Source organism: Alligator mississippiensis, chromosome 14 (genome assembly GCF_030867095.1).
Source record: "Alligator mississippiensis isolate rAllMis1 chromosome 14, rAllMis1, whole genome shotgun sequence".
NCBI classification, from domain to species: domain Eukaryota; kingdom Metazoa; phylum Chordata; order Crocodylia; family Alligatoridae; genus Alligator; species Alligator mississippiensis.
This window is the reverse complement of record NC_081837.1, coordinates 38,246,186-38,271,184: the sequence shown is the minus strand read 5'-3', so window position 1 is coordinate 38,271,184 and position 24,999 is coordinate 38,246,186. Positions and strand designations below refer to the sequence as shown.

General features: G+C 43.7%; 1 protein-coding gene across 1 annotated transcript; it reads right to left on the bottom strand.

Annotated features, from left to right (window-relative positions):
* Window position 1: 1 nt before the first annotated feature.
* LOC102570732 (adenylate cyclase type 10) lies at window positions 2–13,141 on the bottom strand. Its single transcript, XM_014594571.3, has 17 exons — window positions 12,898–13,141; window positions 11,846–11,965; window positions 10,262–10,525; window positions 9,484–9,798; window positions 8,711–8,806; window positions 7,992–8,055; window positions 7,203–7,425; window positions 6,910–7,041; window positions 6,032–6,204; window positions 5,652–5,805; window positions 4,876–5,086; window positions 4,682–4,778; window positions 4,118–4,233; window positions 3,184–3,301; window positions 2,452–2,647; window positions 1,946–2,185; window positions 2–1,149 (listed from the first exon to the last, which is right to left on the bottom strand). Exons 2-16 carry the CDS (start codon window positions 11,934–11,936, stop codon window positions 1,985–1,987), a joined length of 2,451 nt encoding a protein of 816 aa, XP_014450057.3. The 5' UTR covers window positions 11,937–11,965; window positions 12,898–13,141; the 3' UTR covers window positions 2–1,149; window positions 1,946–1,984.
* Window positions 13,142–24,999: the final 11,858 nt, after the last annotated feature.

Below are 24,999 nucleotides of genomic sequence, written 5' to 3'. Positions count from 1 at the left end.
ATGGATGGTAGATCTATTATTAGCTATTAAACAAAACAGTTGGAGATGTTTCCTCTGGCATCTCTAGACCAATGATGATGAATACGAGAAAGTATAACAAACAGGAGATAAATCATTCGAGATATACCCAATTCAATGCTCTCCCTCTAAAGCATCCACTCCTGCCACTGTCAAAGACACAATATTAGGCTAGATGGACCATTGGTCTGACCCAGTATGGCACTTACGGTCTTATTAACGTCACTTTGCTGTATAATAGGAAAATGTCTTCAATTTATTAAAAATTATACACATATAAAACTATTAAAAGCTTCAATTAACATCTACAATACTAACAGTCATTGTGCCCAACCCCTGTAGCAAAGAGCTTATATGTTGGGGCAAGATTTGCAGTGGAGCAATTCTCTGCTTTACTGATATAACAGCAGAAAGTACAACTTCCCAGAGCAACAGCAGAACTGATCCAAACGCAGCATTGTTAGTAAATACTCAATGCTGGTTCAAGTAGAGGCTATCAATATTCCCAATCAAGGGATGCATCTGTTGGATGTGGTGTTTCAGTAGGACTATCACAACATTTTGCCATGCTTCTAAGATATCCCCGAGTGCAGGCTTTCACACACTCTTTCCAGGCTCCTAGGCATACTATATAAAATACCTGGACTAATGGAAAAATGAAGGAAGTCTACAAAATGGAGAAGATTTTTCTATAATGCCCTTCTCTGTACATGCTTATGAGACAGTATGGTCTCCTCACCACCATAAGTCACGTCCCAGCTTCCAACATCTCTCCTGCCCACTCGTACTGTTTTAACAACTCGCTGGGATTTTCTTGAAGACCATGACCATGGTCTGAGCTCAGGGATGGTGCATTCCATAGCTCACCAGAAGAAATGTGAATGTATGCTCTGGCTATGGATGAACAGAAGATGGACTTACTTCAGTCTGGATTTGGCATCCACGTTGGGTGAGGCATATTTTTTTTGAGTTCTTTTCATCTTGACCTTTGTTGCTGAGATCTTCCAGTCCATGTCCATGTTGGTGGATGAAAAAGGAAATCTCAGCATGGTTAGTGATAAGTAGAAGCCGGACTGATGTTAAAGAGATGCTCGCAAGGGAGAAAGTGCCTGAGGCTCATGCACTGAAGAGCTGAAAGGAAAGAGCATACCATTTGCTCACCTCCTAATAGTTCATTCAGGACCTGTTACCCACTGAAGTTTGAGAACGAGGCCTTTTTCCTCAAAGGTCACAGAAACTAAGAACACTAGGAAGGTTGTCATCTTAATTGTGGAGGGTGGGTGAGAGGAAGCTGTATATAATGCCCTCTGCTGAACAAGTTGGAGCAGCTATGTAAAAAGCTGCTATAGGAGTTCTCATCAGTCTCCATAAAATGAGGTGTATATAAAATGTGAAAAGGTAATAAAGAACAAATTGCAAACCACCATCTGCCTCTTAGCGTCTCCAGTTGGAATTCTACAAGGAAACCCCACAGCTTAGCTTACGCGAGGCTGTATCATGGGCAGCAGTTATGTAAGGAGGCAAAGAGCAAATTTGAAACAAAGACTTTTCTCAAGTGGGATCACTGCATCCAGGTGAGATCCACCACAGATTCAACAGGTTTTTTCATAGTTTGTGTAGCATATAGTAATGATGTAATATCACTTTTAACTAGATGATGAGCCCTTTTACTGCTCACCATGTTATGTGATTTAGAAACCACTAGAAAACTGCTATTGGGATACATAGAAGCCAGGCCTTGAATATTTGTGTTATAATTCAGTACAGAGTTATTTGGAACCCAATTGTGCCCATGTGGGTACTTCAATTCACTATTGTTAGACAAAGGGAAGAAGTCAGAAGTTATCACTTGGTGCCATGGCATTGCTACTGTTATCAGTCCCCATTGCCCATCCTGTTTTCATTGCCATCCCAAGATATAGTTTACCTCAGAGCTCAGCTTAAGTGGAGTTGCAAGAAGGAATTCCTACAGATCTTGCTTTGGACCCATCTTGTGCTCATGCTCCTCCATGTTGTTTTGCTGCACGTGTGAATGTTTGAGCACCTTTGACAAATGGATGTGGTTCTTTTCTTCATCTCCCAGGAGATTCACTGAGGCCTTCAGGCTGTAAACTCTTGTGTGGTAGACTGGACTTGTTGAACAGCGAGAAAGGAATTCCTCAAAGTACTAGAGAGGACAATAGACCTGTTCAGAGCAGGGTTAATAGTACAGGTCCTAAAATCCTATCAGCATCTCATCTAAGATAGGTGGAGCTAAACCAGTGGAGGTAGTTCTTATAAAGCTGATGAAATGAGGCCCGTTGGCTAGTCCAGTTTAGTGCTCAAAAAGAGCTATATATGCTAATGACCAATTTGGACCACACCTCATCGAAACCAAGTGCATCAAGCCCCTCCCTTACATAAGCTTTGGATTCAACCTAAGAGAAACATCACCTTTAGTGTTGAGCTGCGCATCTCTTGGACTTTCTTAGGGGCATCTTCCGTGATTTTCAACAGCAACAACACCTGGCACTCCAGGAACCTGAAGAAACCGTGGGTACCAAAGAGGGAGGCATTTGTTCTGCTCACCAGCTGCTCAGCCTTGGTGAAACTGTCTTTGAACAGACTCCAGCAGTGGGACCTGCCAAACCTTCATCACCCAGAGAGAAATACAAAGAGGGAAAAAAAACCCATCAGATCATGCACTCAGTCAACCCCTTTTCTTGCACCGGTTCTGAGGGACCAGCAGGTTGCCTTGTAGAGCTGCTAACTGTGATGAGACAAACAGGAAAAGAGCCTCCTTATTATGAAGGCTAAAGAGGAACTTTCCTGATGAATAAATAGGGGTTTGCGCTGTTCTCTGTGCAGAGATGAATATTACCCATATGGTTTATATACCATAGGCAGTTAAATGCCAGTAGCCTCATGTTCATATTAAATGCAATGGGAGTTGCTAGTGCTTAGCCAGTTTGGAAATCAGGCCACTTCTATCAAGGGGCCAAAATGTAAGCACCCAAACTGGGAAGTATTCGTTTTATATTTAAAGAAAAATTTGGATGCAGACACATGAGCTTCTACTGCAAAATCTAACATCCTGGCCGCAGGATTGTGCTGCTTTCCATCCACAGGGGAGGCAGGGAATAAATCCCCAAAAGGATGGTCTGATCTCATGAGTCTTTTAATTACCAGATAGCCAAAGACGCGTACAGACTCAGCATGATGTTACTCTGACACTTAAGGATGCAGCTGGTTTCATATTGCTTTATGAACTGCAGACACTCCTCAAAGGGTCTGTAATCATACCCTGCAAAAGAAATGGGCATCACAGAAACATTTGCAGCCAGTGGCATTTTAATAGGGCAGCAGAGGAACTATGAGAAGATACAGGAGAGCTCTCAGTGGTAGTTTGCATTGGTGTGGGTTGGTGACCATGTTCGGTGCTTGTCTACACAGGGATGCTCAAAAAACAAAATCCAGATTGACTGAAGGTGCAAACTGAAAACAGCCTAGTTAAACCAAATTAAACTGCTGTGTGGATGCTCTCATTCCAAATAAAAATGGTTGTATTTCTCAACTGTCAAAATAAATTACCCTGAATGAATGAAGAGCGTTTTCATAATACAGTTGAATAGTTCATTTGGATTAATTTCTCTCTTGAGATCTCCATTCAAATCCATCATAAAGGTACACTACATCCATCCCCACTACAATCTGGAGATGTGACTGCAGCTCTGGACATTCCTGAACTCATGTTAAACTATCCAGCTTGGTTACCTGTGACAATGCAACTGATAGGAACGTGGCTGCAGTGTCATAAAGCTTAGCTCACACTACCCAGCTAAGTATTTTCAGAGGGACTTGGGCAAGTTTTAAAACTCATGGTGAACACCGTATTGCTGGTAGCTACCCTCTTACCATGCAAGCTAGCTTATATACATCTACATGAATGAACTGCAGTCACCCGTCTGGATCCTAATGTGGACATTCCCACAGAGACTGAATAGTAGCAATAACAGACTCTGTTGGCAAAAGCACCCTTCCAGGCAGATATTAAATGCCTGTTCCCATGAATCCTCTCAGAGGATGCCATCCTCCTTCACAAACCCAAGGCACCACTTACCAGCATCACAAAGCAGGTCTAAACAGGCTGAATAGAAACATGCCAGGGCAATGATATTCTCCTCTTGAGTAGCAAGTTCCCAGAGCCACTCTAAGACACTGATGCACTGTGTGTACCTACAGGAGGAGATTGAAGGGCTGAGAGTGGGCAAAACACTAATGGTTTAAAGTAACGGAATCACAGAATCATAGAAAAGAGTAATTACAAATGAACTCTTGAGAAACAGTCCCCCAAATGAACAGTCCTAAAGAAACCCTGACCTCAAGGACAATGATTGCATCAGCCCTGGTCTAACAGAAGCCATGCTAGCTTGTCTACCATACCATTGCTCTCTGGCAAGTTAAAACAAGCCCACATCTTCCCTCCCATTTGCATCCTTCCTTCTTACTGTTTCCAGGACCCATCTTTCATCTCCATCTTTTCTTATACTTCCCTATTTTTCTATCCACACTCATGCAGGCACCTCACTCTGCCTCCCTCCCTTTCTCTTCATACAGCTATTTTTCTAACATGCATATTCCAGCTCTAGCCAGTTAACACAGCAAAATGCAATTATGCTAATACTTGTTCTTCAGGAGTGCAGCTTTGAAGAGAACAGAAAGAACCAAGTAGTGGAGGCTGGTTTCCTGGAGCTGCTCACACAAGAGATGAGCTTGAAAGCCTGTTGAGATAAGAAAGCATATCTCTCTCTGTGTGCCCCATGAAACGATTACATCTATGGAACTGTCATCACTAACAAGTGGCCAGAATCGACTTACCCAGCTGGATGGACTGGGTCAGATGACCTAAGCATAGCTTGCTATAAGCCAGCACCTGAGTTAACTGGGCTGTCATTAACAGCCTCTCCCTGATGAGGGTGAAGTTGCATTGGGAGCTTCTTTGGATGGCCATCATTTCATATTTCAGCCATTCATCTTTGTAACCCATATTTTGGGAGAACTGTGAAAAATCCATATATGTTGAGATGACCTAAGGCATTAAAAAAAAAGACAGGAAATGCACTCTACTGAAATTCACCAAGCAGCAGAAAGAAAACACGAGGCTGCAGAAGGGAATACAGTGCAACAAGTCAGCCAGGAAAAGAGCCTGGGTGTCTCGAGCAAATAGAGCAACAGCTTGAAGCTGGATGTAGCACCAGCAGCTGGGTGTAGCTCAGAGGACTGCTAACATGGAGGTGTGTTTTACATTGACCCTTAGGGGTGATCTAATTGCCACTGAGGAGCATTAGAAAAAACTTAATTCTTCTGATCAAAAAACACCAAAGCAGAATGAATTATGACAAGTTTTGTGCTGCCAAAACTCAGTCTTATGATAACTTCTATTGCAAAAAGCCCTCCCACCCCTGCTTAAATTATCCAACTAATCTAATGTCTGCAATGTGAGGAAGCAAATACTTCCTGCCACGAGTTAGCCACATGCCATACATGGTTAGATATTGTAAGTTTAGATATTGTTCTAAACTTTCTAGGAGTTTCCTCCGCACTGGGAGTTAATCCCAATGATACCCCCTATACCTGGACTATAAAATACATACTTGCACTTTGTTCTCACACTCCTCTGCCAAATTGATTTCCATCAGGGCTGCCAGCCATGAATACTTCCTGCTGGAGGTAGAATCTAAACTGTAGAGCTTCCAGAGCAAAGAGAGGCAATGGATCTGCTGTTTCAAGACAGCTAATGCCTTCTCACTGTCACACAAGAGAAGACTGAATTAACCGTGAGATCACAGCAATTCAAACACTGCACACTAATTAAATAATAAGAGATCAAGCAAAGGTGCCAGGGCCAGTTAGAAACACTCTTGAACAGAGAGTGCCAATCATGCTTATTTGCATTCAGTTTCCACGGTGATGTGCATGAATATCCATCAGGGAACAAAGGCCGAGACCCATCTAACCGAGAGTCTCCTCTTACTCAATGGTCTGGGCCTGATGCTGTCGAGCATGAGATGAAAAGTGCTTTGACTCTTCCAGCAACAATCTGAAGAAGGCTCCAACCCCTGTACTGGGAAATCCCTTATGCAAGAGGCAGAGGGCCCTCTTAATGAGTTTCTTCGCCAATGAGATTTGGCCCAGATTGAAGCAGACCTGTGTGGGGAGCAAAGAGCAAGGTAAACACTCCATGATATCACTACATCGTTGCACTTTGGGGAAAGAACCTGGAAGGTGCATGAGACTGAATGGCATACTCGGTATGTTCGAACAAGAGTGTTGAACCGGGGTCCAAATAAAAGGGATTGAGCTGCAAAACCAGGGAATAATGAGCTAGCAAGATACAGGGTGAGAGACAGAGTGAGAATGCACATTTAGATAAGACAGCTTTCTGTGGTCCATGCCATATATGAGCACCTCACAACACTGCAGGAGAGAGGAAAGGTGAAAGCACAGTCCATCATGGCAAGATCTGCCTCTGCAAGGAGATGCTGAACTAAGAGCATTCCCCAGACAGTGGCCAGGAGCAGATGGAGCGTGGGGGTAGGGAGCACACGCTGGGCCACGGCTCTATGCTAATCCTCGCTGCGCAGCCAGACCCCCCTGGGGTGGTTCCCGGCTCCCTTGGTGAGGGAAACACTGGAAGCGAGTGTGGTTAGACCACAAAGCCAAGCGGGCTTCTGTTTTTCTTTCATTATTGTTAATACGGCAACAGTAAGGAGAAAGGGGTGTGGGGGCCCCGATGATGTTCCCTGAGTGTTTGGGCAGGGGACAAATAAGCTCTTAGGGAGAGACAGGCAGTACCCTTAGGAAGCTTAGCATCTTTGCACAACCTCCTTAAAGGTCTAACTTGCTTCTTACCTCTCCCTTGAGGCTGCAGAAGATGGCTTCCTCCAACTGGCTGACCTTGAATTTGTGCATCTTTTGATATGGAAGCATCTTTAACACTGGCATTTTCTTCTGGCTGGTAGCTTTTTCCAAATAAAAGTATGCCTCAAAACAGAGAAAGATATTGTGAGATAGAGCCAGTCTTTGATGAGAGCACACACCCCTGATTCCCCTACTGAGGAGGCCAGAAGAAGCTTGTCCAGGGTCAGTTTTAGTGTTGGGTCAAATGGAGAAGCAGGAATTCATATACAGGGAAGCTAACTCACCATGTAATTGTTGGATAAATATAAGGAAGCAGCTGCAGACTCCAGGAGATAATAAAAGGCCATGGGTCTGTCATCCATCATCATGTAATGGTGTGCTAAAGCATAGACCACTGATTCCACAGCCTCTCTACATTCACAAGGTGCAAGGTTCCTGACTTCCACTTGCCCCCTTTCATGACCTTCAAGAATCTTACCCACTCTGTCCAGGAACTCTTCCTCAACCCTGTGGAAATAGAAGATACTGGGAGAGGTTGCTACAACCCAGTTTAATATTGCCAGCAGATTCTACTGGGTGGAACTCATGAGGGTGAGGAGCTCAGTAGCCAATATTAGTACATGGTTGCCACCTACTGCAGAGATACCCAGCACACATGATAAATTAAATGGACAAATTATTTCCCTTCCTTTAAATTATCCAACATCTGCTCCCCCTCCACACACACATTAAAGTAAGATCTTCAGTAGCCAAAAATACAACCACGAAAGGAAGGAAATTCTTGTCCTCAAGGCACTGGACTGAGGCTCAGAAGATGCACAATACCTTTGGAAAAAAGAAGCAGTAACTTTTTATTTCACAGCTCTGATCCAAAGCTTCTCAATGCCAAAAGGAGTCTGCCCACTGACTTAGTGAGCTTTAGATTGGAGCTCAGTGGAGGCAGACCTGAACGAGTGGCTGGACATAAGAAGTTTTATTCCTTGATATCCAGCCCTCGTTTCTTGAACAAGCCTGCCCAAAGACTGAACTGGTTCTTTGATTATCCAAGTGGTCCAGGATTCTCCATACAGTACCTGAGATGATCATCTGGCAAACCCTGCTTATTCGTGAATGATTTTGCCCTGTTCTGTACATTCTCTGAAAAGAAAGATGAAAATAGCAGTAGTAACAACAAGAGTAACAAATAAGGTGAACAAACCATGTTCTGGCTCCCTGCAGTTCTTATTTCCTAGGGTCACTTAGCTTACAAGGTTTTGTTTTGTTTTTGTTTTTTTTACTTACTTTTGTGTTGCACCCTGTTAAATAACTGGTAAAATGCACCTCAGGGAAAGGTATGAAGTGATGGCTTATTTCTTTATAAAGTCTGTAAAATACTTTGAGAAAGATGAAATATAAAAGTGATAAGAGATTTGGCCTCTAAAGTCAAACTTTTCTGTTAATTTTTCACCACTGCATTGGTTAGCAGTGTTCATATTCGAAGTTGAAGTCAGAAGAACATGGTTGAAATCACAGAAAGAGAGGCAGAAGGCCGAGTGCATTGGCTAAGGTACTAATCTGAGATCCTAGACACCTATGTTCAATTCCCTGTTTAGCCACAATCTCTGTTTGGCCTTAGAAAAGTTACTTAATCCTTTTGTTCTTCATTTGTGCAGCATCAGTCTAGTTAAGATCATGAGATTCTCAGATCTCATGATAATGGGAGCCATGCAAACAGCTAAATGACAAAAGAAAAGTTAATACATGTCTTTCTACACTAATTGTTGTTCTGTCTGCCTGAGCAAGGGGATTCTACCTTCATGCAAGGCTGCAGGAGTGTCTATGGTGAGCTCCTCCCTGAGGGAGACATCAGTCCTCTCTACTACACAACCTGAATGTTCAGTTTCCTGACCTGTAATAGAAAAGATAAAGTATTCCTCTGTATCTGAAACGTTTCATACAGACACGTTCTTGCTGTAACAGTGACTGAAGTTTTGCTAGGAATCAGGTCTCCCTATTGCAAACAATTATCTTTACACTTATCTGTGCATCTGGTAAATATGTTCAAGAAGCACCGACTGTCCACTCCATCCCATTACATTACACTCAGCCATGGAGCTGCCTCCAAGACTGACCTATGTTTGGGGACCTTTTGGATATTTAGGACATTATAAACTTGCCATGAGCCTGGTGCAGTCAGCCAGTGGATGACTGAGCTCTATATTGGCCATCTAAGAAGGATCATAGTTGGAAGGTTAGCTGGAGGTTCAGGTCTTCCAGCTTTCTTTTGTTTGACAAAGGTAGGGAACTCATTGGCAGAGTTCTGGAAACTGGAGATTTCAGATAGAGAAGCAGCACCTTACAGGATGTAAGACTTGACATGTCACGAGACTACCAGTCACTCAATACATTGAAGTTTTATGCGCCAGGGTACTGCAGATATTGTCTCTTTTTATAGGATAATCTAATGCACTGGCATGAGTTACCATCTCTAGACATGCATCACTTTACAACACAATGCCCTTCAACATGTCATCTATCCCACTGTGACATTTCTGAAGTGCTAACCTTCTGGATTTCAATATTTACCTTGTGCATGAAGAGCTTCAAGCCTCTTCAGATTCCCTTCAGGAACCAGCAGCGCCTCGTCCTTATTCTCACTGCCTGGTCCCCATAAGGGTAAGTCTACATTGCAGTGTAAAGGAAGTAAGGAAATAAAGTCCCCTCCACCACAGCTGTTACATTTGTGAGCTTTACAGTCTAGAAAGACAGTGCATCTGTCATGCAAGGCCCTCTTCTGATCTTCTAGCAGCAGCTCATAGGCTCCTTCCCGTAGAAGGGGAGCACAGAATCTCAGAGCCCTCCCCTGGTTTTTCAGACCGAAGTGAACAGCAGCTCCAATATCTGGAAAGCAACAAGTATTTCTCCATCATGCCACTGGCTTAAAATCTCTTTCACTGAAAGCCACCCAGATTGGCTGTTCTTCCAGCACCATTACATGATGATGGATGGAAGCCTGAGGAAACCAGGATTTTTTCTACTTGTTTCCAGAAGTGCTACAGCCCCTGATGTGAGTGTATCCAGACGGTTGCAGATCCTCTTGCACAACTCTGAGGATTCTCAGTGCAATTTCCCCACTCCCATAAACACAGAAAAGGAAGATAAAAAAGGGGTCACTTGAGCTGGTCAGTGACTACTGAATTTATGTGAGCAGGGATTCATCCAGGCTCCATTGATTTCACTGAGTCCTAGACCAGGCACAAAATAGTCTCTTTTACTTATTGGTGCCAGCATAGGGCCCAAAGAGAGATGAACAAAGGACTGCAAAAACATTCCCAAGAAAACTAGAAATAAAAGCCCTGCTTACCTTCAGCTATATCTGATCCTATTGTTCGTGTCACCGGGGAACCCAGATGTGTGCGTAAGTGTTCCCAGCCTCTCTTTTTTCCTACAAACTCAAATACATGGGAATTTATCAGGGTCCTGAGGGTATTCTCCATTTTCTCACTTGTCCATGCCGGAAAGATGAAGAGCAGCAGCTCCACAGTAAAGATATGGCCAATGACAGCTGCACATTTAATCAGTATCTGCTCAGAGGGGCTGAAGCTGTCCAGCTGGAGCACAGCAATCTCTGTAAACATAAAGAATCAACAGATAACTATCTCCTATTATTATATCTGTGTGCAGCACACTATTCAGCCACCATATCTCTATGTAGAACATCCTAAACAGTGACTCGCCTGTTCTCACTTATTTTTACACTGAGAAAACTCCATTGACTTCAGCAATTGGCAAAAGTGAACCAGGCCTGAAGCTTGGTCTCTAATAAGCAAAGGCAGGTGAAGCTAAAAATTCACACTATGTGGGAGCCTGTCCATTCCGGCCTATGGTGATAGTTGTTCTGTGCGATAAATAACTCCTGTGTAAGGGGAGGCGTGAGTCTAGGATTCCAGCCCTCCTCTCATCTGCGGGTTTTCAGAGAACATCATATGCTCATAGTTGGTCAGCGGCAGCATAAACCAAGTCCAACTCAGGTGCAGAAGTCCTGTCTGAGTTCCCAGACCCCTCTTTATGAAGTAAAGCACTCAAGGAACTTCCTCCCTGCCTCAGGAAAATGTGCTTGCTTACCCTTGCCTAAAGCATTCAAAGGAATTTCCAGAGCGAAATTATGTACTGGGCTTGAATTCATAGATGGGAAGGGAAGGGACCTCAACAGAACATCGAATCCGACCCCCTTCCCTGGGCAGGAAAGAGTGCTGGGGTCAGATGACCCCAGTCAGAGGACTATCCAGCCTTTTCTTAAAGACCTCCAAGGTAGGGGAGAGCACCACCTCACTTGGAAGCCCATTCCAAATTCCGGCCACCCTTACCGTGAAGAAGTTCTTCCTGATGTCTAGCCTAAATCTGTTCTCTGTCAGTTTGTGACCATTGTTCCTTATTATCCCAAGAGGTGCCCTGGTGAACAGAGCATCTCTGGTTCCTTGCTGCACCCTGCTAATGAATTTGTAGGTGGCCACAAGATTACCTCTCAGCCTTCTCTTGCTGAAACTAGCCTGGGACTCAGTTCTCAGCTCTGCCATAGGCTGTGTGCAGCCTTGGCAGGTCATTGAATCACTTTCCGGTCCTTAAGATGTGGATGATAGCATTTCCCTGTCTTGCAAGGATACCGCAGGGCACCCAGGCCTTACCCCAAGAACACAACAGTGCCAAGAGAAGGCAGGTAAGGGAAAAGAGTTCCATAGAGTTCCATTTGAATCAGACATCCTTTAAAGAAAGCTGCATGTTGGCTTGTCTAGCAGAGTCCACAGACTTTCCTATGCAGTTTTCGTGCCCCTCCCCGCCACCATGTTGAGCTCCAGATTTCAAAACTGTGCTACAGCCCCCGTGTCATTTGTCTTTGGAAGCGTATGCAACGAGCACCCCAGAGGAGCACCCCAGACCTGTTGCTCACCCTTCAGCCTCGGTGGGAGCAGTATGGTATCCAAGTTGACACCTTTCTTGACTCTACAGGTGTAAAGCTCTCTCTCCTTGACAAGAGGCATTTTGTATGGTATCGATGTGATGGCAATGACTGCAGGGGGAGAAGAAATTGTATAGCAGCATGCTACAACGGCACAGTTGGAACTATGAAGTACTATGAAACTATGAAGTAAGCAGAGCTGTAGAACATGAATTGGTCTATTTATCTTATTACAGTGATTTAGAACAAACTTGTCTTTCTTTGCTCTGCATTTCTTCTGCCAGCCACAAAATGGAGACTGCGAGCACTCAAACAGTACATAGACTAATAGGCCTGGAGCCAGTTTAATTTCACACAAAGTCCCCCCACCCCAGTAGCCTTTGCTGAAATGCCATTTGTTTCTTCTTACAAGCTACCGCACCTCAAATAATGACACCAACAACAGTAAACAGTAAGAGGACCGTTTTTCTCTCTCTGGTAGAGAGTTCATATTACTAAACAGCTCCGTTGCATCATCTATTATGCCCCCTTCATTGAGAATGACACCTGTACTGACCCAGAAGAAGGCTGAAACAAAGATAGAGAGGACCAAATGTACTATTAGTTGTAGCTGGGTGAAACATTATGAGAATTAGCGTTAAAAAATAGCCAGAAACTGTTGGTGTGATGATTTCAAAAAGTTGCCTTTGTGCCAAGACCATTTTGCTGAGCCTCAGTTAGGAGACATTCAGACTACAGGCTGAATAGGACACAACAAATCCTATTCTACCTAGGTTCTGAGACTGTTCACTATGTTTGAGTGCCTTCAATAGCATATCAAGTGGCCTGATTAACATCTGTCACACCTGTGACAGCAACACCTTCTGGCTGCTTGGCTAGATTTGAGCTAGTGACACAGAAGTGAATGGCTTTCTGTTTCACTAGGCACCACCTACCCATCCAGTCCAAGCCTCTGAAAGGTCTAGATAATATAAAATGGGGATGTAGGCAAGAAGTCTGAGCCTGCTGGCTAGGAATAGAGCTATGGCATTTGAGTATCTTACCAGACAGGTTAGACCACTTGTTTTCTTCTTTTTCCTCCTCTGGGATGTGACAGATCTGAAGAACATCACTGGCAATGAGATTCACCAATAACTCCTCACAGTAAAGAGGGACCCCAAAGCTTCTTTGTATAAGGAACCTTAAGAAAATATTTTAAAAGTCCTCAATTCCTAATGTAAGCATCTTCCCATTAACACACTTCATACATTAATATTTAGTTGACTTGGTTTGGCATTTTTTTTCTGTTCATGATTCACCAATTATCAGAAAAGAAAAATGAGCAATAAAAACTAACATCCTGGACTATCTGATTGGCCCAGGCATGATGGGAATGACCAAAAGAGGAAATGCTCTCCAGATTAAGGACTGCCCTAAATAGCATGTCTGTGTTAGATGGCAAATTGAAAAAATTAAAACACACAAGGAGAGCTTTAAGTATTTTTTATACTCCAGCAGATTCTTGTCCCTGGGCCTGATTCAGGTATGCCCATAACCCATGTGTCGCTTTAAATTTCTGCTTAGCTCCACAGAAGACAGTGAAATTGAAGTAATCATTAAAGGGGAGCAAGTGCTTAAACGACTTCCTCAAGTGAATCCTACACAAAGAATAAGACAAAGGCATATTTTAAACAGAAGTGTAAAGACACTGGGGTTATATTCCCAATGTTACCATGGTCTGCTATGTGGCATAGGGCAAACCACATAATCCCTTGCACGTGTAATCCATTTAGGATTTTAAATAGTTTAAATTGCCTGGAAATTCCCTTTGCAATTCCCTCCTTAAATCATGTGCAGCCAATCTGGTAAATAGCAGGAAGGCAGAACAGGAACATGGAGCAAAGCCAAGGGATTTATCTGTATTCATGTCCAATGCTTAAGTTACTGTTGGAAAGAGCTGAATGCCTTTGTAATCAAACAATATGTAATGGGTAGAGGCTATTCCCACTGGCCATCAGATGTCATGGCCCTTTCTGCTTTCATGGATCATCAGCTTTGTGATGTCCTTGTGGATTTACCACCCCATTCCTCCCCTTCCCAAATCTAGATAGAAAAAGACACTTGCATTTTCAGCTCTTGGGGGATGCTGATCACTCCCAGGACCTGACAGGCCATCTCTAGGATCAGGGAAAGTTTCAGCTCGCAGAGGACAACAGTAGTGGTCTTGGGGCTCTTCAAAATACTTTTTGCAGAAAAGCAGGGGATGAGCTGCTTAGAAGGGAAAGGAACCAATGACATGACTATCAAGACAGGGACATGCGAGAGGAGATGTGCCAAAAAGTCCCATGAGGCAGGATCAATGTAATGAGCTTCATCAATGATAAAAATGAGGGTTGTTTCCTTTGCTGCCTGGAGAAGAAAAGAAGGGGATGACCATGTTAAGCCACACTTCAAGCCAAGAGAAGAAGAGAACAGAGAAAGACAAATGCGCCTCAGGTTTATTTATTAATTGCCATCATCTTCCACCTCAAATCACAATCTCTTCCCCTGCCCCAGTGGAACCCAAAAGTTAAAACTCAATGGGCCAATTCACCAGCTGTCAGTATAGCTCCATTGAAGTCGATGCTGAGGTCCAGTTAACCCCCCTGAGCATCTGTTGCTTCATTGCTAAACCAGCCTTTACCTGGTGGGGACACGAATTCCCCACCAAAGATACAAAGACTCAAGATGGAAAATCTGGACAGTTCTGTATGGAACCATGGATGGGACTTTGAATGCACCCAGCTGATTGACACCCCAGCTGATTGAGGAGCACAAATCTCGATGATCTATTTTCATAGAACGTGTGCTCCTAAATCACATAGGTACTTTTGAAAATCCCTCCCAAGTCAGGAGCAACTATCACTGAGCACCTCAGCTTCAGGGGATCTTGCGGAGTTCTTGGGGAAGGTGGCCTGGGTGGATGGCTATCAGAATCCCTTAAAAGGTAGCTGATTGCTAACACTGCCTATAGCCTAGCTCAGGTTTCACTCTGCCTGCCTCCTAGTAGTGTCAAGGCCACAGACAGATGGGGACAAACCTGCTGCAGGCCTAGCTGACAGCTGGCTCTTTAGTTTTATGCAGTAGAATTTTAAGCTTTTAGATCCACAACCCCAGATTCAGTCCCAACTATAAAAAAATCCACCACGGGGAACAGCATAACACCTTCAAGTCTAACATGTCCCTTGTGCCTAGTCTGAGGCATCTTTTCCTTCCATTTCCACAGTGATGGGGCTCACTCACCTTCTGCAGGACTTTGAGGAAAAGTTTTTCTACTTCTTGTTGCTTTGTCTCATTACTCATGTGAGCAGCCTCAGCTGACATGGGGAACTGGTCAGGAAGAGAAAGGGTATTTAGCAACAGCACCTGCAGGCTTAAAAGTAATGCATACTAACATCAGTCTGATGAAGAAGAAATTTCTGGTGTAACATGACAAATTCGCTCTTTTCCTAGCTTTATTTTAAATAGTGCTTTCTGCTAGAGAAATTCAAAGCCAGGGGAAAGACATAAACAGCACAGAGCAAAATGAAGAAATAAACAGAAGTTTATTCTTGTAACCTGCTTATGCACACAGGATTATGTCCCAGACAGCAAATCGTTTCCCCATTACCTTCACAAGGAACTGATCATTCAGGAGGCAGTAGAGGTTCTCGTCCACCAAGCCAGTGAGTTTGCTCTGAAGGACATCTTTTCTGTTGTAAGGTCTACAGGCACTGATCCCAAAGAATACAGCCATAAGTGACCAGACGGCACTGAAAGACTCCTGGATATCTACTTTGGTTAGCTCTAGACATGTCACCCTGTGTTAAATAGGAAGGTAGCTGAGAAAAATCTTCCCTGCAGTGAGAACATGCTAGGAAAGAGTATGAAATTATAGCTCCAGTTTTACCTTATCTTATAAATGAAAAAAAATCAGATCTATTTGGAGATCTTTAATACAACAGGTCTGCTTCCTTATCTGGTTTCTGCCCACATGTTAAACACTGAGGCTAACAAGTGAGCTTATAAACCATTTCCTGGTTATTAAACTAAGATGAATCAGCCTTATAGTTCCCGATGCCTCCTCGTGGCTGGTTAGAGAAAACAGTACAAGAAAACGATAGATAAGACTTCAAGCCTGGTTTTATAAAGCTTCCTCTCAGCATCTTATGAAGCTACTTCAAAAAGGCCTGCTTCCGAAGTTGGTTAGTTATTTCACTGATAGGCACATCATCTAGAACCCACACTGAACAGGTGGCAGGGGGCATCTCTTAAGAATATGCACATAACACAGCATAGGATTTGATGATGATAGCAATTCATAAATTTTAAGGCTAGAATAGACTTAATTACTCTAACCTCCTAACCAGAGAAGCTCACCCAGTGATTTTCTGTATCAAGCTTATAAGTTTTGTTTGAGCTATTGCATGGCTTTCTGAAAAAACACCCAATCTTGATTTAAAATATGCCCCACTTCTTGTGGCTGGTTTTTGCCAAAACAGGGGCAGGGAGCAGAAACAGCCACAGCAAATGGAAAGGAACTGAGTTAATCTAACTGTTGATACAGATGGTCACACAAAAGGATCTCTATCATGGCTGGGAGCTGACTAATCCTCCCTTGCTGTAACTACAGGGAATAGGGATGTTATATCCAGAACTGATACCTCAGTTGTGAGCCAGTGAAGGTTTTTACATAACATTACATGCTGGACGTACATTCAAATGCTGAAAATTTGACCTTGCATTTCTGCTGAGAGCCACTATGTAGTTACACTGAATGGCTGTGATGGTTTTATAAAAAATTTGCACTGCAACTATCATTTCTGATAGCCTTAGCCATTGAAAGTATTGATTTGGCTTTGTGGCCGAGTGGTTGCGGTGAAGAGATTCTGATAAATATGAAAGCCACCCTAGTAAATGCCTTCCCCTCAAAGACTACAACAGTTGCACTTGTGATTTACATATACCTCTGAGTTCCTGTCAATAAGACTCTGCATTAGGGTAAGGAATATATTAGGTGTAGCACACTTCAAACAAGGGATGAGGAGCCATTGCAGAAGTTGGCAATTGGAATAGAAGCAGTTGCTAAAATTTAGAGAGCTAACCTGTGATTTTCCTTCTGGGCTAAGTAGTTTATTTCAGCAAGTATTCGGCTTTTCCCATAGCCTGACGCTCCTTCATATACTAAAACGTGGCCTCCTTTGCATCTCAAAAATAACTGCAGCGTGGTCCAGAAAGTTGTGATCTCGGTCTCTCGACCTTCCAAAAGAAATGCTTTTTATAAGTAGTAAATTATTTCTTCCAACCCAACAGGACTAGAAGCAGCTGTCTGAAATTCCCTTATGCATCAGCCATCTAGGCATTGCTCAAGAGATACCAGAAAAAATAAACACTCTTTTCATGCTTGGGGCCTAAGCAAATCATTTCTCAGTTTTCCCAGACGCTCCTGGCTTAGAGATCTGAGTTCTGGTTCTTTTTTTGGCATGGCAATACAAGGCCGTGCCATCAGCCAGAGGTGCGAGCTTGTGATTCTCACATTATAGGTTGCCCTTGTATCACCACCTCTGTTTGAAACAAGGGTGCTTTGCAAGCCACCTGTCTGCTAGCCAACACCCCCCCACTGCAGATGGGGATGGCTGAACTGTGGACATCTGACAATGGGTGGTAGTGAAAATCAGAAATAAACTTTTGCTTTGAACACAAATGTATGGATATGACTTTTCGTGGTGCTAGTCCAGGGGCAGGCAATTATTTTGGGCAGAGGGCCACTTACTGAGTTTTGGCAAGTCATCGTGGGCCACATGACAGGCAGCCCAGGGCAGATAAATATTAATTTTCTAAATTTTTTAAGGGCCCTGCGGGCTGGATAGAATGGCCTGGTGGGCTGCATCTGGCCCTCAGGCCACATTTTGCCCACCCCTGTGCTAGTCAGTAGAAACTCCCTTTCTTATTTACATCTTTTCCTCCTTCCTCACCTTGGGGAATATTTTGCATGCTATTAAAGTTGTGAGAACCTATTATTCACTTACCTAGTAAGGGTTGATTTGCATCTCTCTCCTTGGTAAAGCCCGACTTCGCAACCATTCTAAAAGGAGAGAGGGCAGAAAAGGAAGAATTAACCTAGTTTGGATGATTTTACACTGGAAAATAAATGAAAACAGAAGAGAGACTATCAAGAAGGGCTATAAGCCTCTTCTCTTCACCTCCAAGTAGGCAGAAGAGCTTGATAGGCTCATGCGTTGGCAAATCATTCTTAATCCCAATGAAAATGCAGGAGAGCCAGAGAATACTTGAGACTGTGGCTCGGGTAAGACCTGTGCTTTTCAGCATCTTCCTTATCAGGACCCTTTTCCATACTGGCATGGCTGCCCTTTAGCTGGGATCAAGCCAGGACGCATCTTTTTCCCACCCACCCCCCTGCCACAAACGGCAAACACAGGATGGTCACAACCTCCTGACACCTGTTTTCAGGCTTCCAGGGGTTAAAGAAAGTTTGCTCCTCTCCCTTGCTTTGTAGTGAAAAGAACCCACAGCAGCAGCTTACGGGTTTTTCTTTCTGCCAAGATATTCATACATGACTTCAGAGGTCACAGCATCATTCATCTCCTTGTCTGGAAGCTTTTTAAAGAAACGGCTGGGCAGCCCAGATTTTGAATAAGTCACTTCATCACAGGCTATCAGCCCCGGATACAGCATCAGCATCCTGGCAGCCATCTGTACCTTTGAGCCAACAACTAGCAACAGAGCACAGGGAAATCATCAGACTCGATGATCTATTGAGGTCCCTTCCAATCCTAACATCTATAAATCTATAAAGGCAGTGAGAGAGCTCATGAATCCCTATGCACGCACAGGTGACACAACAGAGCGCTATCGTACCTGTGTAGTCGTGTCTAGAAGGATGGCCAACCACTCCACAAAACACCTGTCCACTTGTAATCCCAATGGAAACAAGCCTGAAATACAGCCAGAGCAGTCCCATTGATTCTGTCTTGCCAAAACACCCAACAATAGCTGAATCTTTTTCCCTCTTCATGTTTTATTAGTGATCTAAGGCCACTACGGGACTTGCCACTACTATTTAGGGCTCTTATAAATAGGATTGCCTCCTTTATCAACTAACCAACACTCCAATGATTTCAATCACTATTATCATGTGCTGATCTTGGAGCAGATGTGGTTTCAGACCCCCTGTTTGTTGGAGACCAGAGATGTCGTGACACTGGAGAAATCTTTTCCCCAGCAGTAATCAATTATTTCTCTTACAAAACACGAAGAGAACATTCAGAGCTACAACCGCAAGATTTGAAAAATCCCCAGGGATTTTAGTTAAGATGCAAATGTTCATATATCATAATACAAGGCAATTTAGCAGGGGGTAGAAAAGTTTTCTTTCTGGGACAGACTATTTCAGCATCGCGGGGTTTCTTGCAAAATCCTCTGAAGCAAATGGTGCTATTTGTGGATATAAAAAAAATGGACAGGCCATTCATAAGTCTGGTAATTCATGTGTCCCTAATATATTTATTTTCAGATGCTGCCTCGTTATTTTTATTCCAAGCATGAGTGATGTTATCACTATCTAAGACCTTTAGCAGCACTACACAGCTCCACTTAACCAAGCCCTGTTTGCTCAGAAAACAGTCAGTGCCATTCACAATGGGAGGTTAAAACAAATGAACCTTTTCCCCTAAAACTAAAGTCCTGGCAGTTGACATACAACAGCACCTTGGACAGAAGTTGAACTTGGAGAAACTAGACTAAATTAAATTAGCTTGAAAACAGACTTAAAGATAAGGCAGAAAGGGGACCCAAAGTTCCTCAATGTTGTACATCACCTTTCTCTCCTACCACAAATTTGTCCTCGAACATCCCCCAACCGTCATCATAGGAGAACCTGCACTTTTCTTTAGCATGATGTGATGTTTCTTGGGCAACCCACCACGAAGAAAACGTCATTAACCACTAAGATAGCTGGTCTCCCCAGAAGATAACAACCAACTACTGCTGCCAGCTAACAGGGTTCCTCCACCAACTCAAATGACAGACTTTTGTCCCGTAGTGCTGACGGTGATCAGCTGAAACCCTGCTAATGACCCATGCACTTACTTGAGTTTCACATGATTTTCAGAGAAGAGATCAGAGATTCTCATTGCAGTATCTAAGACCTGAGTACTCTCATCCATCCTTTTATCACCTGGCAGTCCAAAAACGCACAGAAATGTGCAGCACTGCTTTGGAGAACAGAGACGAGGTTTCCATTAGCATATGATCAGTAGGTTAACAGGATATGCTAAAAAAATTAAACCAGTTGTGCCTTGCACTAGTACAAGTATCAGGGTCTCTCTCAAATTCTAATTAATTTGCATTCTAATGAGCTATTAAAATGGCATATTGCGCATACGCTCACAAAGAAGTCAGAAACCAATGGAGATGAGAAAATGGATGTTCTGGCGATTAAATAGGCTGGGCCAAGACTCAGGAGATCTGGATTCAAATCCCAGCCCTGCCAAATCTCCTGTATGACTTTGGGCAAGTTATTGCATCTCTCTCTGGTCCTCAGCTGCCCATTTATTTAAAAACAAAAATGGGGATGGATATGGGGATAATAGATATTTCTTTCCTCCCTTCCCTTGTATAATTTAACTAGTTGTTCCTTAGACTAGGACAGCATCTTACTATCTGTATGCCCAACATCTAGCACAAATGATTCCCAAATCTAACTTGATGCTCCTACCTGCTTCTATGAGATAAGTGAACAATAAAAAGTACTGCCCTCAAAGTACCACATACTTACCTCCCTTTGCTTCACAAACCTCAGGTGTTTCTTACTCTCAAACAGATACTACTGTGAGAATTTCCCAGGCTGCTGGGTACCTGGACAGGCCTCTCCTTGCCAGATTTGCAGCATGTCTCTCCCTAGCTTCCACAGAGATCTTTAGTACTATCAGTTTGTACTGCCTACAGCTGGGGAGCTTCATTGTACTCACTTTGTCAAATGTGGAGATTTTGAGAATTTTGCCTCTTGAGCTCTCTATGGTACCAGAAATGTGCACAGTGGCCTCCTGGATTGATTTGCACAACCCTGGCATTTTTGTGCTCTCATAAAATTGCAGTTTGACAAAAACAATGGTTAATGGCCGAAGCTCAGAGAAAAACTTCAGTGGCTGATTGTCATCAATCTGGAAGACAGAGAAATTCAGGGAAGCAACTGAACCCTTTCACTTGCCTGGGATTTTAACTCTGCCTCACTGTTTGTGGTGGGACTTGTCTCTATCTGAACAAGTATGTCTTACCTTTTCCAGAATATTTCCCACCACAAACCTCTGTAAGGCCTTTTCATGCTTATAATTGGGAGACAGTATCGAGGCATTTCTCATCAGGACTAGGATAGGAAATAATGCTTCACGTTATCAAGAGGGAAAAAAAAACAATAAATAAAAGACATCTTGCTCTTCTTCCAGGGATCTTGTGTTCTTGCTAGCTCAGAAGCTGGATATGGGAAGCTCACCTCCGTTGCATGAAAATTTTCGTAGACTGCTGATCCACTTTTCATAGTGGCAAGAATAATCTTGATGCAGGATCTTCACGTACCTCAACTGAGAAAAAATTAAACTGTAGGCAAAGTGTAATTTCCAATCCACCCAAAAGTCTTCTCAATAGAACAGGCATGAACAGAAGCTAGAATCCCCTACATATCATCCTTCACTATGGTTGCCTCACATATACTGATCCCCAGATTCACTCAACTATTCCCACACATGCGAAACTTCCTTGCTATATTCAACCCAGTAGAACACATGTATTGTCCAAAGTACTGAGAGCCTCCCACTCCCGCTGATGTCAATGGGATCTGCGGGTGTGCGGCTCTTCCAAAAGTCAGACCAATGGATTTAAGAATGATCTGACCCATTGACCATCCATCAGGAAAGTATAGCTAGCCAACACAATAAACATATCACTGCTCAGAAGCGCTGTTTTTGCCACCTCTGGATTTCCTGCAGAGAGAAGACATCCTGGAGCAATTTAAGGTTGCACACACTTAGCACTGCACAAGGCAAGAGAACTTAATTTCCAAATGCACAGGTCCTTGCCAAACAAGATATAGAAACAGTTGTAACTAGCTAACCTTGAAAAGGGAACCCCTATGTACAGAAGCCAGTCTGATATTTTTTGATTCAAAGCTTTCTGAAGTTAATGAGTGTTTTTCTCTATTGATTTCAATGGGCTTGGAAGGAGGACCAGATGATGCACCTCACTTATAAGAGCCATGGATAGAAGTATTAAGGGAGCTCCTACCTCCACAGCTTTTTGGCCTGGGATCTTTTTTGCTTCTAAAATATCCTGTTTACACAGCTCCCAGCAGTTTGGTGAGAGAATCACCTCCCCAGTCTCTGCTAGGCTTTGCGCAAGCCATGCATCGTCTACCTGCTGGCCAGTCACCAGCAAATACTGACGCTTCTCATCCCCAACAATTAGCTGAGAAATGTGGCCTGCAGACAGCCCTGAAGAGAAGAAAAATGGGTTAGATGTATGCTCCTTTGGGACCCAAATGGCTAGCATGTATTTCTGGCATCTGGTATAGGTACCAATCTTCAGCTGGAGCTCCAAGCCCACTCTGCTGCAGGTGTATTCAAACCACCGCTGCAAACTCAAACTGTATTCTGCTACTAGCGTGATGATGTTACTCAGTTGGCTTCGGCTTGCTTTCCAGAGCACCAGTAACACATCCCCTGCAGGAGACAGGGCAGAGCACAATGGTAGATTGAGACCAATCTTGCTCTTCTCACTTGTCTTAGGTTCCACATAACACCAGCTGGAAATATCCCACTAAAGTTAATGGGAGCTTTGCCAAAAATCTGGCTATAAATAATAGCTGCTGATGCTCTTTCAAAGGCATAGTTCAAAGCAATGAATACCTGTAAAGTTCAAGATGTCACCTCCATAAAGAAGCACACCTGAGAAATAGAGAAAACAAATGAGAAGAGAATAATGCCTCCTTCACACAGCTGCTTTCATCCAAAGAGCTTTGCACAATGTAGGCGTACACAATGACTTCAGCATCACTGTGATAGAACAATTTTATAATGCACAGTAAGACTGCATAACCGTGGGGGGGCATAAAAGGAAGAACCTCATTTCCAGAAAGACCCAGTGGGGAAAATCTTGAATATTTAACTTTGGTAGTACCAAGACTCGCTAGTCCAGATCAGAAACTTCAGTATAGTTAGTTAGAACTATCTTAACAGGGAGTTGAGTGAATACTTTATCCTAAAGAGGGCTCAGGGGGGCAGAATTCCCACCTGGAGAACCAGCCTTACAAGAAGGACCAGGATTCCTGAAAAGAACATCAGTTTGGTAAACCCAGGTTGGGTCTCCATTTCTTATTCCAAGGTAGCCCTAAGCAGTTAATTTCTTGCTCCATCTAAACCTAGGATCATACTTACTCTGCAAGAGATGTCTTATGAAATTATTGAATGTATCACTGCATTGTAGCCATTGTGTTCCACTAATCCTCCATAGCTTTTCATGGAGAGCAGTGATTCCTACGGCAAACCAAAACAGAAAGCCAAATTGTCAAAAGAGAGTGCGCCTTTATTGTTGTTCCAAAAAGATACTAAGCAGATGCCCATAAAATGATAAAGGGCAAGGCAGGTCTCAGATACTGCAGTAAAATACTTTCCAGTACAAATTCAAACAAAGGAGATTTATGGTGAATTTGGTATGTATGGGAGGAGACGCTGACAGTGCTTTGTAAAGATCTGCATACATCTCACTTCTGGTTTGCAATGCTACTGCTATTCCAAGCTGTGGCATTCTTATGGGCTCTATTGTTATTCTTATCCTTGTGACGGCACTGTGGGAGGGTTAACACCCACCGACTCCTAGACTGAAAGCACCAGTCTCATCTCCAATCGTGATGTTAAACCAATTTGCACCTTCCTGTTTAATTAGAGCAAAACCCTCTCAGCATGCTGTGGGATTTAGAAGAAATGCATTGAAAACTCAGGAGACCCTTTACAGCAAGTTTTACAAGGCCAGCAACAGTTTTGCATATAGGACATACAAGGGGATGGGGCCACCAAAGCTTGAAACTCACTCATGCACCTGGCAGAGGATGATAACCAAAGGGAAATCTTTTCAGTGACAAATGTGCATAGGAACCTGCATAAATAAGATTCAAGGACAGAGCTAAGTTTACTGAGAACAAAGCTGAGAAGTGAGAACACAAGGCAGAATGCCCTTCGGGCTGCTGACCAGCTGAGATGCTAACAGGTGCCCCTCTCCAGAAAGTACAGGCAAAGCTTTGGTACAGGCACTCCCTTACCTGTAATCTCAGCACAAAGCAAGACCCCATTGAAGGTCTCTATGGAGGGCAGTGTCCGTTGACCAGAGCAATCATCATTATATACCAGCAGGTCCGGGAGAAAAGCTGCCAACTGCACTAGCCTGGATGGGAAATTCACCCCAGCTACTTCCCTCCCGGTTTGAGGGGACTTGCCAAGAGCCTTCATTTCCTCCACATCCAGAGGAGTTTTGCATGCAAGTGCCGCTACCTTTATCCTTGGGACCCTAGACATCGACTCGCTTTTCCCTCGCTGCAGAGGTTCAACTGATGCCACTTCCTTCCTCTGAGGGCGCCAGGCAAGGTGTCTCATGTCCTTCTCTTCCCACTGACAGGACTTGCTTGGTGCTGCTACCCATTGACCCCCCTGCAGGGAGCAGCTCAAGCTCTCCACATCACCTGCTGCCCCTGTGGTTTGAAGGGGCTCATCAGATGCTGCTATGAACTTCCCTTCCATCTGGTCAGAGTCATTCAGGATGCTCATACTTGACCTCAAGGTAGACTCCTCCACTGGTACCATCTCCCTAGCCGCACACGGCAGGAATGCCATCATGTTCTTCTGCCCCGAGCGAGAGCGCTTCCTTGACCCCATCTCTGTCCAACAAGGGGACCCACCCAACATCCCTGTGTCCCCAACCCCTTCCCGCAGAGACTCATCCTGGGCACCCCACACACAGGCGTCCCTCCTACGAACGGCCATCTTGATGCCAAAAGCAGCTCCAAGCAGAAGGCCAACGTGAGAACTGATGGCAGCCCATAAATCACCCCTCTTCAGCCAATCAGAACTCTCCTCCGGAGGGCC

Bases quoted from the DNA above. Each gene is read 5' to 3' on its own strand.
- LOC102570732 (XM_014594571.3), bottom strand. From the start codon at position 11,936: ATGCCTCTTGTCAAGGAGAGAGAGCTTTACACCTGTAGAGTCAAGAAA. The intron at 8,056-8,710 runs GTAGAATCCCCT...CTTTCTTTTCAG, and splicing joins TCCTGCAGCCTTGCATGAAG to AGAATGTACAGAACAGGGCA. The intron at 6,205-6,909 runs GTAAGAAGCAAG...CTCCCCACACAG, and splicing joins TCTGCAGCCTCAAGGGAGAG to GTCTGCTTCAATCTGGGCCA.